At 45.1% G+C, this 18,709-nt stretch overlaps 1 protein-coding gene across 1 annotated transcript in view; it reads left to right on the top strand.

Annotated features, from left to right (window-relative positions):
* C6 (complement C6) overlaps positions 1-18,709 on the top strand; it is a 770,728-nt gene that overhangs the window by 70,299 nt on the left and 681,720 nt on the right. The window contains exon 2 of the mRNA XM_085631171.1: positions 921-1,080. Coding sequence (XP_085487297.1) covers positions 938-1,080 — 143 coding nt within the window. The 5' untranslated portion in view covers positions 921-937. The remainder of the gene's footprint in view (positions 1-920; positions 1,081-18,709) is intronic.

The raw sequence follows: 18,709 nt of genomic DNA, 5'->3' as shown, positions 1-18,709 counted from the left end.
GGTTCTTACCTGGAATACATAAAAAAAATATATCTGGGTTAAATCTGCATTGTGGGCATGAGGGAGTTTGAGAGAGGTTGGGGTGGCAGAGGTACTGGAAGAACTCTACAGGCTCTACGCTTGGGAACTCTAGCCTACTAATCCAGTAAGTGGTGGATGGCAGACTGGTACCTCTGTGTCAACCTCCCATGCATCTCACCTTGCAGAGACACAGCCAACAGATCTGGCCTTGTTCTAGCCAATGTTAGCCATGCCGTGCAATACAGCATTGTGATTATATGTAATAAGACCTGGGCACGAGGATAGTTCACTCTATTCAGGGCACAAATATTCATGTCTGTATTTAAGTCCAAAAGGTATTTCCCCAATAAGTGTTAGTAGCAGCATTACTGGGGTCATGTCATGCACGCCCTTAACTTGATACTGATAGATCTGTGCTAGTTCTCAGAAGTCCACCCTTATTCTCTATACGTATTTCTTTTGTAGTCTCTTTATTTTGTTATTCTTTACTCGTAAGCTGTCCAGCCGCGGGTTTAACGTAGATCGCTGCGGCACCTGTATGCGTGGACTTCTTGGGGATCCGTAGGCAGAACCAGGACAAGTGCAGTGCAAGCATAGCTCTCCTGGCCAAACCACAACAAGCTGTTTCGACCTCATGAGGTGTGGTTGTAATCTCAACACATGAATATAAAAAGGTGCAAAGTGTAAACACGCTTTTTGACTTCACCAAGTGCATTGGTGCTGCTCCCAAACTTAAAACCTCCAGAAGAGAGTCCAGCATTTGGTTATCTCCTAAATCATCCCATAATTCCTATCCGTTCTAAAAAAGTGATGTTCAAAAATAATTTCATAATGTGTGCTGCTAATTTAGCCTGTATTTTCCATAATGTATTCGCATTAACTCACATCTTTTTATTTAGTGCAAAACCTTTCGTCCATGGATCGGTTCACCTTTACATGGCTTTTTCTGCTCTGTGCCCTGGTTGGAAAGTCACTTTCCTGCTTCTGTGAACATTATCCATGGGCTTCCTGGTCAAGTTGTTCTAAAACCTGCAATTATGGGACACAGACAAGACAAAGGTATGTCTATTCTTCATATTCTTATCATTAGATAATTGCTATTGATAAGTCAAAAAGAAACTACTTTGAGCAGTCCCAGAGAACCCCTGAAACCTGTGCAGCTGAGCGACCCAGACACATTTTCAGATGTCCTTCAACATACTTCCATCTTTTACATTTTTGACAACATTTTATCTGACTCCTGATAATAAGAGAATCCCCAAACTGTACAATGAAGCACCTCTGGATGCTGCTTTGTTGTACCCTGAGAGGGGAGAACCTCCATCGGTATCCTCAGAAAGTAGTCCCAGAAAGGTAGCACCGCTGTCTCTGTACAAGCCCTGGCTTGTGGTACTGCATTATTGTTAAGGGTGCAGTAGCTGCCTCTAGGGGATTTGCCTACTTCACTGGGAAGTTTATGCATTCAGGATGTTTGTCAATTTTATGAGCACAATGTTTTACAATATTTCTATCATCGGAACCTTGTACTAATAGCTCAGTGGCGGCTGGCATGTCCTGAGGTTTGATTTGATTTGATTTATGGATTTGCATAGTGCATGGCTGCCCTAAGGCTTCCCAGCGCTGATGATGAGTGCAAGGATCGGTAAGAAGCAGATTAATGGTCTAAGGGAAATAGCCAGGTGCGAGTGCGACGTGACGTCCTCCTCCTGCTCGATGGTCTTCTCTCCTAAAGGCAGGCAAGAAGGCTCCAACCTCCCTTCACCAATCCTAGTACTGCTCTCACCAGTATGAAAGCAGCGCTAGGATTGGTTGAAGGGTCCTCAATCTGTGCTCCTCAGCGCTCTGGAGGCTTTGGCTTTGTCTAAACTAGCTGTTTTAAGACAGCTGGTTTAGAGAGGTTTACGCATGTGTGGCTGGCCGTTGCAAGACGGCCGGCCAAAACGTGCCCTGCTCTCTCTGCTGCTGTTATTCAGCGGCAGCCCCACTCCCATCCTGATGAGCCGTCTCTGTACTAGCTCACCTGTTCCTAGATTTAATCCTAGATATTCAAAACGTGCCATGCTCTCTCTGCTGCTGTTATTCAGCGGCAGCCCCACTCCCATCCCGATGAGCCGTCCCTGTACTAGCTCACCTAATGACAGTTGCAAGATATGGGATTAGAGTGGGCGTAATTGGTGGAATACTACTACGTGGAATTCCACGAAGTCCATGACCGCTGGACTCCCAATTAATAAAACAGAAACCTCATATACATTTGGTAAAATAACAAGCATCTCTGTCTTTACATGCTAAAATGCAAATAGTCATTTCTCAAAAGTGAAAATGAAAATTTAGCAAGCAGTGAGAGAGGTGATGATTTTGGGATCCTCCCTAACCTAGGGAGAGAACCAAGCAGATGCCTTGAAAACAAAGAGCACATCTTGCTGAACGATTTGTGGTGGTCCCATCCTCCTAGGACCTCACGAGTCAAATGCAATAGCATTGAAATTATTACATCAAGCTGCAGATCCTTTAGTCGTCACTTTGTGTCCCTCATGTGTCAAATGCAAAAGCATTGAAACCCTTTCATGAAGCTGTAGTTCCAATAGTCGTTACTAGGTGTCCCTCATGAGTCAAATGCAAAAGCATTTGACGTGAGGGACACCTAGCAACGACTAGTTGTACTGCAACTTGATGTAATAATTTCAATGCTTTTGCATTTGACTCGTGAGGGACACCTAGTAACAACTAGTTGAACTGCAGCTCTTTGTAGAATTATTTTGATATTAGATACTATAATATTCACTGCCCACTGCTAATCTTGTCCCATAATGCTTTGCAGGGCCTTTGGTTGGGATTGTATTTTTGCCCATAACTGTGCTTGGGGTGGTCCTAAGAGGATGAGACCACCACTGAATCGTTCAGCATGATATGCTCTTTGTGTTCAAAGCATCTGCTTGGTCCTCCCCCTAGGTTAGGGTGAACCCCAAAATCATCACCTCTCTCATTGCCTGATATCTTTAACTTTCAAAGATCACTTTTGTTAATTGGTTATATGCTTTTTAGCATGTAAAGTTGCTTTATTAAAGCATTTGTGGGTGTAGTTTAGTAGCTGACTTCTATGTTTGTGCCTGAATTCCGTGTAGCAGAGTTCATTGCCCAGGGTTAGACTATAGACCACAAAGAACAATTACATCTCCAAATTTATCCTATCCTGGTTCTTTGAATTCTAGGCTGCTATGAAGAAACGCACAAAGATTCCTATCAGAGCAACCCTGAGAATGCACTGACTTCGATTGTCAGTAGTCCATGACCCAACTGCTCGAACTTAGCCATATAAACTGCCAGCGGTGGTTTCTGTAAAAGGGCAGTGGGGCTCCACCCCCTTTACATTTACAGCAATGCTAAATCTTTTTCATTAAATATATACACTTGCAAGGGCCATGTCTGCACCACTCAGCGTCACCACGGTGTTATTGTTTGCTGATCCGATCAATAACACACACACTCCCTGACATGTGACACGGTGCATTCACTTTGGTTTCCTTGCATTGCCATGCTAACGATCTCACAGCGGTGATGTCTCCAGCTTGGCAAAGACTGAGCACCAAGGCACAGTCTCCACCCCCTGATGACGGGGAGGTAATGTTAGTCCTGAGCATTTTAGAAGCAAGCCCTTTAGCGCTAAGCCTCCACGTCAATCAAGGAGTGGAGGGCTTTGTCACCCCACCCTTTCCCAACTCGTCACATGGGTTGGGAAAGAGTTTGATAGGCTTGCTCTAGGCGGGAAGGCAAGAAATTGAGTCTGCGCAGACTTGACCTGCAGTGCTCGTGACAGACTGCTTCCCATGCATGATTTGGGGCAGGATGCCATTTCAGCTCCAGTCCAGACTCTGTTCGGGCGCATGATGTTGGCCATGCCCGCAGCTAGCTAGTGAGCTAGACCCAAGGTGTTCGGTGTTCCCTTTGCACACACCACACAGCAGTGCAGGACAGCTGAGGTTTGTGTGCTCATGGAGCCATGACTCGGCGTCATGTGTGATGTAGTCAGTTGGCAGTAAAGTTAAAAAAATACAGCTCCCAGGCCCAGGCCCATTTTGTTTGGTGAAACGGCCAGTTTGAGACTCGCCCATGGAACATGTATACACTCAAAGCTTTCGCTTGTGCCTTCAATCTGGGTTGCAATTTGCAATGCTTGATAAATTTAGAGGTGGCCAGCGTGATGTAGATCACTTTCTGACAGTGATTGCATTTCACGATTAGTATTACTTTTCTACTTTTAAAGTTGCGGCATCACCGAGGACGTTGTGACTTATTTGACTATTTCAACATTTATCATGTCCTACTTTCACTCAATTAAATACTTGAAAAACGCTTATCTAAATGAACACCATTGCATTCTAGCAGCAAAGGAACACATAATATATTTATGGTTTGTAAGTGGCGCAGTGATTTGATGGAAGAAACATCTTTGTGCAATTTCTCTGTTTATATAGTTTGCTTTAGCAGAAAACATAAGAACGGAAAAGGGAACACTGTGACCCAGTGTTTATAAAAGCGAGATTACTCAGTGTGGCACAGTGTCCAGGGCAGCTGACTCCAGCAGGGCCGTCCCTAGACCAGACCCGGCTCCAGGAATTTTTATTTTGGGTGGGCCAAGGGGGCATTTGGGTGGGCCACTGCGTGCTTGATTTGTCGCATATATATCTGGGCAGGCCTGCTTCAGGGCCCTCCTTGATCTCTTCTTAGTCTTACAGGCCCAGTAAAACTCACTCTTTTCCAAATCTCTTTCTAAATGTTATCACTCTCAAAAAAGTGTTTTTTCCATGTAATGTTCCTTTGATGGGAAGAGGAGGGTTCCAAGGTGGGAGTATTGGGCAAGTAACACTTCACGGGCTCCCTCTGTGCGAGCCTTCAGGGAGAATCCCTCTTCATTACTACCTCCACCTGACCCTGGACTCTGCAGCACACTCCCTTACAGGCTTGATTATCCACTGCTCCTCTCCAGTGCACCTTATCTCACAGCTGACCTTGGGCCCCAGCCCCATATCAGGCACCATCGGGCTCCACTTTCATTTTTCCCGATAAAAACATTAGTCAAATCACCTTCAAACTTAAAACATTGAATATAGCAGTAAATATAATTAGCACACACTTTAAAGTATGTTCCACAGTAGCCCTTATGACCCGCTTGCTAATTAAATAAACAAAAACAGAAAGGCCATGACAGGGCTGGCTTTAGCGCTGATGCAAAAGTTTTTGGGGGCGCCACACCTATAACCTCTTTCTCCGTAAATACCTTTACTATCACCTTCCTACAGTGCCCCTCATCCTTCCATGCCCCACCCTATTAACCTCCTCCTCGGATTCCCTCACTGACTCACACCACAAGTGCCCCTCATCTCCCCATAGCCCCTCCCCCTCATTACCTCCTCCTTGGATTCCCTCACTGCCACCCTCCAACAGTGCCCCTCATCTTTACGTAGCCCCTCTCTAATATGCATTTCATTTGTTGTATAGTGCTACTCATATCAGTGTAGCGTGTGTCAGTACTGTACACCACCCACACATTATACAGAGACAATGAATCATACAAGTATGTAAATCAGTCTGCAGGGAATGTCACATAAACCAATGAGGATTACATACTCATTTTAGCAACATTAAAATAATGAAAGACTGAGGAAGTTCTAACTATATCACAAAACAAAAAAAGCCAAGTTATAACTATACCATTCATATTTGTTTGCGGCGCTTTGGTGCCAGTTGATTGGTCACTGTCCTATGTTAGGATTGTAACTTCTGAACTGCAAGTAACACAAGGATCTCTGTGACAAAGGCAGTAACCCACTGAGCTATCCACATAAAATACAGTTCATCTGCATTTAAAAACTTCTAACAGACAAATGATTGCTCTCCAGCAGGATCATTAATTACCAGCGTTATCTGGGCATTTTGTATTGTCTTACTGTTGTCCTGCATCGGCCATGATAATTAAGGGTGGGCGTAGTTCGCGAAGTAGCACTTCGCGAAGCTACGCAAAGTGAAGTTCGCACTACGCAAGCAACGCGTAGCACTTCGCGAACTGCGAAGTAACATGTTCGCACTGTGCAAGATGTTGTTTTCAATGATTGCACAGTGCGGACAAGCAACCGGCACTGTGCAATCATTGAAAATGGCATCTTGCACAGTGCGAACTGTAGTTTTCTGCTGCTCGAGTAGATTTTTCCTCGAGCTGCAGCTTTCTCAACGCGAACTGGTAGTTTCTCATCGCGAGCGGTCGCGAGCATACGCGACCCCTCGCAATGAGAAACCTGACCTTCTCGCGTTGGGAATCTCGCCGGGAGGTTTATTTTCCATGCTCGCGATCGCGAACAAGGAAAAAGTCTCGCCAGGATGTCATTTTGCTTGCTCGCGGTCGCCAACTTGACGTTGAGGACCGCGAGCAAGCAAAAAATGACCGCAGCACTACGCAACACTACGCTACGCGTGTTCGCACTGTGCTACGTGCAGTTCGCGTAGTGCGAAGTAGCGCGAACTTCGCAAACTACGCGAGCGTAGCGTAGTGCTTCGCCCAGGCCTAATGATAATGATAAAAACTGCTTAAATGAAGCACACACGAAGTATGTGCCCTGTTGGGCCTGCGCATATTTTAAAAAGAAAAACAACTAGTAACACATTCTCTTACCTACTCCATTAGTCAAACTTTGTGTCACAGCCTGAAGTGATAAGCTGCTACAGGGGTCAGGAAACGTGAATAGGAACAAACAAGCTTCTTTTCTCCTACGCTGCATATAAAACGAAATATTCAAGTAGCAGGACAGTAGGCAAAGGTTACCGGTGCCAAACAAAGGATTTGTCGCCTATTCACCATGTGGAGATGAAGGGGTGAAAAAATAAACAAAGCCTCGTTAACATGTAAATGGTCTTTTAAAGACCTGTGAAGTACTCGGGTGCGGCTACGATAATCTCAAAAACTGTCTATGTGTGTGTGTGCCCAGGAAGCTGTCTCAGCCCGGGCGCACACACACACACAGACAGCCCTTTGAGCCCTATGCCGTTGCGCGCCTGCCTTCAAGCCCTCACTGCGAGGGCCAAGGCTCCTGGTTGGGTGGGCCAGGCTCATGTTTGGGTGGGCCTGGCTCACCCGGCCCACCCGCTAGATCCGGGCCTGCCCTAGACATGGGCAGTGTGGGCAGCTTCCCAGGGCCCTGCCCTCAGTTCAAAACATGGGGCCCGCCTCTGTCTGATAGGCTGCACTTTCATGGCCAGCCCACCTGCTCCTTCAGGGCCCCCCCACAACGCGATTAGATTGCAGTGTTAAGCGAGGTGTCTTGACCTCGCTGGTCAGGGCGTGGTAGCATTCCTGGGGCTGCAATGGTGGGGAAGGGGAAAGACTAGGTAGGGGACGTGACGGCAGCAAAGTGGGCTCTCAGTGATGAGGGCGGGGCAGCACCACTGTTAAAAACCTGTGGAGAAGAGTCTTTTCTGCCCTTTGTGTATTCCATTTGCAGGCAACAGAAGACTCTTTTGTTTCCAAAAGGAGCCGGACGTTAACAGGTAAGGACAGGAGGGGTGAGGGAGCATCCAGCTCAGACTGGCACAGTAGAGCAGTGTGAAGCAGCGTGTCTCGCTACTCCTTCCAGGCACAGGGGTGCTTCCTCATCCCCTGGGCCTGGAAGCACCGGATCAGGCTGCAAGGTTAGGTGTGGGGCCCCTATCACTGTGCCATGGGCCATTATCCAGTGCTGCGAAGTCCATGGCAGCTGGGCCTCGCAGCCCTCTATCAGGCTGCAAGGCCTATAGTGGGCCCCTTTCGCAGGGCTTTGTAGCCGTTATATAGTGCTAGGAGGCCCAGGGCAGGGGGGCCCTGTCCTTGGCCTCGCAGCTCCATACTGTTGGATAACTAGATTTTCTTACACAGGGGGACTAGCATTGCTTCCCAGCCCAGGTCACCAGTGCTAAACTTGAAGGGTTGTCTAGTAAATGCAGCCAGGTGCGGAAAACCTGTTAGTTAAGTTTCTTTTATTTTGCCAAGTCTTTAATTACTATGCACTCAAGTTTTCTTTTGTTTTTGCTTGCAGGCGCCGTTCTCAAAAGATGAGGATTGTTTTATTGCAAAGCTACATTGTTTCTTTCTAATGTGTATTTTCAGAAATTATGTTTTCACACATAATCATGCAGTACACCCCAATGCACACATCTCTAATCCACACTACTCCAATCCACGCTAATCCACGCCCATCCACCTCGCCTCACAACAAACAAATTTGCCCCACTTGATCCAATCCACCCCAGACCAATCCATACACCTCCACTCCACCACCCTCCAACCCTCCCACTCTAGTCCAAAATAACCTGCCCCACTTCAATCTGGCCCACTCCAATCCAAAACAATCTGCGCCACTCCAATCTGCCCCACTCCAATCCAAAACAATCTGCGCCACTCCTATCTGTCCACTCCATCCAAACAAATCTGCTTCGCTCCATTCAGCTCCGCTCCATTCAGCCCCACTCCAATGTGCCTCACCCCAGTCTCCACACTCCATCCTAATTCACCCCCTCAAATCCACCCAAATCCACCTGACTACAATCCAACCCACCCCAATCCACCCCAATCTAATCCACCTCACCTCAACCCAATCCAATCCACCCCTTCCAAATCCGTCCAATTGCAATCCAATTCACCCCACTCCAATCCCAAAAAATCTGCCCCACAACAATTTGCCACACTTCAATCTGAAACAATCTGCCCCATCCAATCCAAAACAATCTGCCCTATCCAATCCAAAACAATCCGCGACAATCCAATCCGCCACACTACAATCCGCCACACCCCAGTTCACCCATTGCATCCTAATTCACTTCACTGCAATGTATCACAATCCACCCCACTCCAATCCAATCCACCCCACAGCAATCCAACCCACACTAATCCAATCTACCCCACCTCAATCAAATCCACCTCACCTCAACCCAATCCAATCCCCCCTCCCCAATCCATCCCATTGCAATCCAATGCACCCCACTCCAATCCCAAAACATCTTCCCCACAACAATCTGCCCCACTCAATCCAAAACAATTTGCCCCACTCCAATCCAAAAAGATCTGCCCTACTCCAGTCCAAAACCATGTGCCAATCTGCCCCACTCCAATCTGCCCTACTCCAATCTGCCCCACTCAATCTGCCCCACTCCAAAACAATCTGCCCCACTCCAATCTGCACAACTCCAATCTGCCCCACTCCAAAACAATCTGCCCCACTCCAATCTGCCCCAATCCAAAACAATCTGCCCCACTCCAATCTGCCCAACTCTAGTCTGCCCCATCCAATCCAAAACAATCTGTGCCACTCCAACCTGCCCCACTCCATCCAAAACAATCTGCCCCACTCCAATCCACCTCACACCAATCCGCCCCACTCCAATTAGCTCCAATTCAAAACATTCTGACCCACTCCAATCTGCACCAATCTAGTCTGCCCCACTCCAATCCAAAACAATTCGCCCCACTCCAAAACGCCCCAATCCAATCCAATCCTCCCCAATCCAATCCACCTAAACTAATCTAATACACCCTTCTTTAATTCGCCACACTCCGATGCGCCACACTCCGATTTGCCACACTCCAATCCGCCACACTCCAGTTCACCCATTCCATCCTAATACACTTCACTGCAATGTATCACAATCCACCCCACTCCAATCCAATCCACCCCACAGCAATCCAACCGACCTTAATCCAACCTACCCTACTCCAATCAAATCCACCTCACCTCACCTCAACCCAATCCAATCCACCCCATCCCCAATACATCCGACTGCAATCCAATCCACCCCACTGCAATCCCAAAAAAATCTTCTCCACAACAATCTGCCCCACTCAATCCAAAACAATCTGCCCTACTCCAGTGCAAAACAATGTGCCCCACTCCAATCAGCTCCACTCCAATCTGACCCACCCCAATCTGCCCCACTCCAAAACAATCTGCCCCACTCCAATCTGCCCCACCTCGTAACAATCTGCCCAACTCCAATCTGCACAACTCTAGTCTGCCCCATCCAATCCAAAACTATTTGTGCCACTCCAATCTGCCCCACTCCATCCAAAACAATCTGCCCCACTCCAATGCACCCCACTCCAATCCGCCCCACTCCAATCTGCCACACTGCAATCCACCCCACTCCAATCCGTCCCACTCCAATCTGCCTCACCCTGGTCCACCTATTCAATCCTAATTAACTTCACTTCAATGCACCACAATCCACCCTACTCCAATCCAGTCCACCCCACACCAATCCAAACCACCCCAATCCAATCTAACCCACTCCAATCCAATCCACCTCACCTCAACCCAATCCACCTCCTCCCCAATCCATCCCACTGCAATCCAATCCACCCTTCTCCACTCCCAAAAAATCTTCCCCACAACAATCTGCCTGACTCAATCCAAAACAATTTGCCCCACTCCACCCCAAAACAATCTGCCCCACTTTATCTCAAAGCTATCTGCCATACTCCAGTCCAAAACAATGCGCCCCACTCCAATCAGCTCCACTCCAATCTGCCCCACTCCAATCAGCTCCAATTCAAAACAATCTGCCCCACTCCAATCTGCACCAATCTAGTCTGCCCAACTCCAATCCAAAACAATTTGCCCCACTCCAAAACACACCAATCCAATCCACCCCAATCCAATCCACCACAAACTAATCTAATACACCCTTCTTTAATTCACCCTACTCCAATCCACCTCAATCCAATCCACCTCACCCCATTTCAATCCACCCCACTCCAATCAAATTAATCCACCTCACTCCACCGCAATCTACTCCAATCCAATTCACTCACTATTTCAATCCACTCCAACCCACTTCACCTGATTCCACCCCATTCCACTCTACGGCACTCCACTCCACGACTCTGCACTCTACAACACTCTCTGCCACTGAAATCTACTCCCCTCTATTTAATTGTATGACACTGTACTCCCCCTACTCCACTCAACAACACTCTATTTCAACAAATCCAGTCTATGACACTCTACCCCTACCACTCCCCTCAAGGCTACCCCATGCCACTAACCTTTAACCATGCTGAAGAGCAGCCACACTGGTGTACAACACAGCACATACACATTGCCAAAGCCAATAGTTCTTATAGGTGAGACCTATTGACTTTGCCAATGCTTGGTAACAGTGATGTTATTCTGATCCTTTGCCTAGAATATTTAGCATGTTAAGATGCACACAACACAGTGGGTATTAACGCAATGGTGAAACGCACAATACCTATGTGGTGGTGTGTCAAAGGTATTTTTAGCTGTCATTTGAATTATCACTTACATATAATAGTGTTTCATTTCACTTTTTCTAAGTAGTTACTATTATACCATTTAATGATGCTCATATAATGGACCCAGGAAGGACGATTGTGCCTTTCATAGATTCAAATTCCTGATGTGCAGTTATACAGCCAGGGTGCAACTCACAAACCTATTCTGCTATCAACCGCTTGCCTCCTCCCTCGGCTTTGTTTATTTAAAGATTTGCTATCCAATCCTTTGCCCCTTGTGCAGCACACATAGAAACAGCAAATTGCCTATGATAGTTTATGTGCAGGAAGGTCCCCCTTCCTGCACATAAATAATCATTTAAAAAATGCTGTTTTGCAACTTTAATGTGTGCTGCATTAAGCAGCACACATAGAAGTTACAAAGCAGCATTTCAAGATTCCCTTCAACACAGGCACCCTTGCATTATGGTGCAAGGGTGCCCGCATTGGCGTTAGGCAGCTAAATTTAGTGCCAGCGCAGGGGAAACGCAGGGCTGCATCATATTCTTGAAAATATGGTGCATCCCTGCGTTTTCAGAATGCAGAAGCATGGCGATAGCAATGTTTGCTTGACGCTATACTTCTCCATTGTGTTGTACATATGCCCATAGGTCTCCTCAGCAATGACAAAGATGATCAATAGTTCTGTGATGTTGGTTTTCTATGATGTAAATTCTTGTGATGTCACATTCAAATTAGAGGGGCCTCACATCTTCCCTTTCGTCCAGGGCCCCACAAGTACGAGGACCGGCCCTGGACTCCAGCGTGAGGGGCTCACGGTTCAATCCCCAGAGCCGGGGGCAGATACGCTCCGCATCATGTGACTCTGGGCAATAACTCACTTAATCTCCCCGATGGCCCCCAGCGCCTTGAGACTCTTAGGGGTGAATAGTTTGCGCTTTTCTAATACTGGCTTAATTTAATTAATCTTGGAAATCTCCACGCAAGAAAATTGAAAACAATGCAATTTTCCCACACTCCATCTGTTTTTTCTGGATGCCATATAAAACCTCAGGCAGCAGATTTAACCTACACGTTCTTGTGCAGGGCATCACTTTGTTTAATGTCAATACGATCAGACAAGTTGCATACCATTAATGCATGGGAACAATATGGTTAAAAACGTTCAGATTAAATTGTAAAGCTAAATACAGCACTTGTGTTTATGCAGTGCTTACACCCCCTGACAAGGCGTTGAAATACACAGCTTGCATGCTTCATGCCGGAGCACCCTATTTGAATTTATCGTTCTCTTGGTGTAGGCGGTGCATCGGTTGTGTAAGTTTCCTGCTGACACGCTGAGGCACTGGTTGCGCCTGCTTTTGGCTCCTGTATTGTGGAATCTAAATAAAAGTTTGTTTGTAAACTTACCTTCCTGCGAGCAACACAAACTTAACCAACATTTGGTTCTACTGACTTTTTTTTTTTTTTTTTTTTTTGTCCTCATTACCCAGATGTATACCAATCAGAAGCCAATGATCACTTCCCGAAACCGCCTCAAGTGATCTTTTGACAACCAGGCATGATACCCTCTACACCATTGCCTTCTGTACTCGACCTTTGGTATCCTAAACCGGCTGGATGGCAACCTCCAGGGTTTATTGGCAGTACAGTGGAGAGGGGGTTAATCATTGGACTTAGTTGGTTAATAACTGTGCCCACTCCTCGTAAGAAAGCCAGAATGCATTCCGCTTACATTTATGTGTTCTGTCCAGCTTATTAATGTATTTAATTGAAGCCAGCCATTCTGTTGCCCTAGGGGAAATTTCTTTGACCCACTTTTTACAAATCTCCCTCCGCGCCAGCAGTATTAAAAGAAATATCAATTTTCTCGAATTGTTTGGAAGAGATCTATAATTCTTTGTAAGCCCAAAAAAAAACATTAATTCGCTCACCTCGAATACTTCCCCAAGTATAGAAGAGATCGTATCACTTACTTCCAGCCAGAATCCTTGAATCTCTGGACAAAGGAGAAACATATGAATATCATCACCTCTTTCCTTTTTGCATTTCGGACATCTAGCTGGTGTTCCACTCCCCAGTTTAGACAATCTGAACGGAGTCCAATAAACCCTGTGAAGACAGAAGAGGTGGTTCCTCCTTAAATTTGCGGGCCGAACTGTGGTATATAGTAAATCACATGATACTTGCCATAGATCTTGAATCTGTTCTCCTGGCAAGCTTTTCTCCCACAGCTCCGCTGGCATATTAAAATCACCATCCGCAATCTCCATTAGTAACCAGTAGAGTTTTGCAACCTCTCTTTTCACAGGTCCCCTAACTAATAAAAGCTCTTCCAATTTATTAGATAGTCCTGCTCCACAGCCGTCAGTGAGACTCCAACTCAGCATTTGCAAGTACTTGAATCTTGAAATCTGACCATTAGACAGTGTTTGGATCTCTTCCCAGGGGATTAAGGACCCTCCCCTTATCAATTGGCTCCACTCGGTAATTCCTGCGTTCTTTAATGGACGTGCCATACAGTCTCTTGTCCATTCTGGGGATCCAGGGGAGTTGAAAATTGGCGCAGACCAACTATAATAGCTAATTTTTAATTCTCTTCTAATTTTATACCATGTTTCCGCTAGACTCCGTAAACTCTTTAAACAAATTTTTTTAAAGAAACGCGGATCACCATATTTGTATATGAAACCATATTCTCCCCCTTTTATATTTTTTAGCATTGCTGTATACATCCTTCCTATTTCTGAATCCTCTGGTCCCTTAAATAGCGCTTTTCCACCTTTTAGTAGAAAGACCCTGGCATAGTATATTAAATCTGGCAACTTTAGGCCCCCCCTTCTCATGTTTACGTCTTAGTTTTTTCCACAAAATACGCACACCTTTAGAGGCCCAAATAAAACTAGATATTTTAGATTGTATGTTTTTTTAGCCACTCATCTTTAAAGGCCAGTGGGATATTCTGGAAGAGAAAAGTAATCTTGGGGAGGATAGTCATTTTAACAATGTTAATTCTTCCATAGATAGATAGAGGCAGGTGGGACCATCCCATAAGTAATTTCCCTATCTCCTTGTTGACCCTTTGGAAATTAAATTCTGTGATTTGCTCTATTTTCTCCGTGATCTTTATACCCAAGTACCGCATTTCTTTTTTAACACAGTTGTCTTGCGTAGTAATATTCCAGGCCATAATGACAGTTTTCCTCTGATTAATTTCATATCCTGAGATCTTTCCAAATCCCTCTGCTAACTCATACACTTTCGGGAGTGCGGAACTGAGGTTGGAGGTATAAACCACCAGATCGTCTGCATATAACCCCACTTTTTTCCCCAACTCCTGGAACAAAAGGGGAGTATCTCCTCATGCTTCCTGATTTTTTCTGCCAAAGGTTCAATGTATAAGTTGAAGAGCAGGGGGGATAACGGACACCCCTGTCTCGTCCCTCTAAAAATATTGAATTTTTCCGTTAGCCTCCCATTTATTAGGATTTTTGCTGTAGGGTTTTTGTAAATTTGTCTTATGGCCCTGCAAAAATGTCCTCCTAAATTGGACAGAGTTAATATTTCATTTAGGTACGACCAGTTCACCCGATCGAATGCCTTGGTTGCATCCACTGTAATGACCGCTAATGGCGCGTTTTCTACTGTAGCTAAATCAATAGCGCCTATTAGGCTGTATGTTAAGTCCTTGATATTCCTTCCTCGTACAAACCCCTTTTGATCTTCATGGAGGAGTACTTCGGCTACTCCGTTAAGCCTATCTGCTAATATTTTTGAATAGATCTTATAATCCGAATTTAGCAGTGAGATAGGTCTATATGAGTCGCAGCAGTCCGGTTTTTTATCGGGTTTGAGAATCAAAGTCACTATGGCCTCATTCCACGAGGGAGGAATCTCTTCACCCTTTTCAAAAATGGCCGTAAATAATTCGCTGATCGCAGACAACAAATATTTGCCTAATTTCTTAAAGACTTCCAAGGGCAGCCCATCAGGCCCCGGTGCCTTACTTGATTTTCCTGATTTTATGGCATTTTCTATTTCTTCTTCTGTAATTGTCTCATTAATAAGGCTCTGTTCGAGTTCCGATATCCGGTGGGGGAGTTCTTGCTCAAGCCAAGTTGATACCCCTTTCCCTGTTATACAAAGATCCTCCTTATATAGTTTCTCATAGTAATTTAGCAGCGTATCCTCTACATTAGCCCCCACTATAGATGGTCCTCCAGCATTGTCATAATTCATTTCTTTTATAAAACTTCTGGCCTGGTCGCTTTTTATTTTCCAGGCAAGTAGCTTGCCACAACCCTCCCCATAATTAAAATGGGCCCACTTGCTGGCTTGCCATCTCTCTTGCAGCCTTCTTTCTATTACCAAAAATAAGTCCACTTTAAGGGTTTCGATCTCTAGTTGTCCTGCTTCATAATCTACTTCCTGGCATTGTATTTTATGTTCCAGACACTGGATTTTGTTTTCTATACTGGTAATTTCCAACCTTCGCTGTTTATTTTTATATAACTGAATTGCTGTAAACCTGCCCCTTAAAAAAGCCTTATAGGTATCCCAGACTATCCCTACTGGGGCACTGCCTAAATTATTAAAAAAGAACTCCTGAGATTCCAAGCCCAATTTATTCATCGTCTCATCGTCAGCCAGTATTGAACGATCCATAGTCCATCTGCGTTGAGTCACTGCAATTGGCGGGGCTAACATCAATGTTATTGCTGAATGATCAGACATGTGTGCACCCACATGCCTCACATTACACACCTGATCTTTTATCTTCTGGTCCACCAGAAACAGGTCTATTCTAGACTGATGCCCATATTTTTTATTATTAAAAGTAAAACTCTTTATGGGACCCTTCTTTTCCCTCCATATGTCACATAGTCCCAGGGACTTCATTGCATTTTTAATTAGTGCCCTAGACTTATTATGTGTTACACTTCTACTTTTAGTTGAGCGATCCAGACTATCATTAAGGACCACATTAAAATCCCCTGCCACTATAACAGGATCAGGGAAGTCCAGTAGTTCAGCAAGCAGGCCGCCAAAAGGAGTAGGGTCATCAGTATTAGGCCCATAATAACCCACTATTGTATATGGCTGATCGTGGTATTTAACTTTTACAATTACCCACCTTCCAGCCCTGTCCACCTTACTATCAACTACTTTCATTTGGGGGTTGTTTTTAAACAAAATTGCCACACCCCTTATGGTGACCTGCTGTTCTGTGCATACCATGGTTTGGACCCATCTCCTATTCTTAAACAACTCTCTCATCTCATCTCCCATTAAATGTGTTTCCTGCAGCAGAATAACTTGGGCAGAGGAATCTTTCAGGTATTGCAGGATCCTCTCACGTCTATGGCCCCCCCTTAATCCATTTACATTCCATGATAGGAACTCTATTGATGGTTTCTGTTTAGCTGCCATATTTATATTCCTTTTTTTTGTTTGTTTTTCTGGCATGTTTCTAACTAGGTTTTGCTGGATAATGAGGACTTCATATTTTTTTCCATTTTCTCCCTATGCTCCCACACCCGTGCACCAAAAAAGAAAAGTGCCCCCCCCTGACCCTTGGGAAACCCCCCTCTTCTATCCTAAAGGCCAAGGCCTAGGGAGGCCCTGATTGCGGTAGGGTTATAAGGGTTTTTTACATGCTCCTCCAAAAGAAAATAATACTAACTTTATACTCAGCTTAATAAAAGAAAATGTTTGGAATGTATATTAAACAGGGAAGATGCTTCGGTCATACACCAGCTCCTGATATTATAAACTCTTCTGCTTCCTCAACCCTGCGAAAAGTCTGCATCTTATTGTTATACATTACACGAAGGCTGGCCGGGAATTTTAGTTGGGCTGTAGCTCCCAAGTTTTTAAGTGGCTCAATCAGTTTTCCCAGTTCCCATTGCTTGGTAGCCGTTAATTGTGAGATATCTGAACTGATCTCAAAATTGATGCCATCCACATTCAATAATCCCTTTTTCAAGGCTTTAAGAAGAATTTCTTCCTTAAAACTATAAGTGTGGAAATTTATCAAAATCTTCCTTGGTTTAGCTCTATTAGCAGCCTTTCTATATGGGTCTCTATGCACCCTCTGTATATCAGAAAGAACTTCTTCCTTTGTCCATTTAACCTGTAGCCCTTCCTTAATCAGATGGATCACGAATTGTCTTATGTCTTCGCCTTCCGCTCCTTCCGGAACTTTAAGCAGCCGGAGGTTACATCTCCTTTGGTGGTTTTCCATTACCTCCATTTTATCCTTTAACTGCTGCTCATTAGTCCTAAGGTCTCTGATCTCTTTAGTGTTAACCTCCACTTGGGATGCCAGTACTTTCATCCCTATCTCCAATTGGGCAGTTCTTTCAGTCACCTCATCTAGTTTTTTCCCCAAATTCTCACAGACAGTCCGAATTTCTCTCTGATTTGATTCCGATATTTCAAATCTGTTTCTAACCTCGGTTGTAAATAGGCAGATCAGATCTGCAACTGATCGCTCCTGAACCTGTGACGGGGGTTGGACTTGCGGCAGGGCAGTTTGACTCATTTCAGTTATAGGCTTACTTCCATCTTCATTAAGTACCCCACTAGGGGGTTCAGGTAATATCTTGGGAGTCGCTGTCTGCAGCTGGGCAGAAGAATTAAGTTCAGCCTCCATCCTTCCCTGACTGGAGTACTGATTTTCTAGAGAACTCGGAAGTCCTGCCAAGACCTGAAATCTATTGGTAGTATTAGTATTAGCTGTCTCAGCCTCTCAGCTACTGACTTTTATATTGCATGAACTTAATGTTCTTATTGCTGCTTGTATCGAACACATTACAGATATTCATCAAATCGATCACCTGTGTTTGTTGCATCATGTCTGTTTAATACCTCATGCTTGCTTGAGATAGACCCCTCTGCTTACCCAGAGACTGCAGGTGGGCCATGCTCGTAGGGTGGCATTACATTCTTTGGACATTTGCCTTATAAATGTGCTGGTTACATCATGATTGAACATTTGGTGGTGCCTACTGCGGGAGGGGGCTAATTATTGGCCTATGTTCCTTTTTTATTAAAAAAATTAGGCTGGTGACTAGCCTCCTGAAAAAATACCATACCCATTCACCCTCCATCCACCCTCCTCCACTTGGGATCAAGCCCAGCCTCACCACTCACAAACCTCACCAGCCGCCACTGCAGCTTCCATCCAGCTTGTTAAACACCCTTTAGACACAGACCTGAACAGACCTTGCTGTTGTTGGTGCTTCCAGAATATGAATTCAGGATTCGTAATCTTCATCAGAACTCTGATAATGGTGCTATGCTTTGTCTAAACTCACCCAGCCCTTCCTTGAGCTAGTCTTTACTGCTTGTCCACTTCTATCGCAGACAAGGTGCCTAGAGTCCTAGGTACTATGGAACATCAACACTCTC

This window comes from Triturus cristatus, chromosome 2_1, assembly GCF_964204655.1.
Source record: "Triturus cristatus chromosome 2_1, aTriCri1.1, whole genome shotgun sequence".
NCBI lineage: Eukaryota > Metazoa > Chordata > Amphibia > Caudata > Salamandridae > Triturus > Triturus cristatus.
This window is presented reverse-complemented; position numbering and strand designations above follow the sequence as displayed.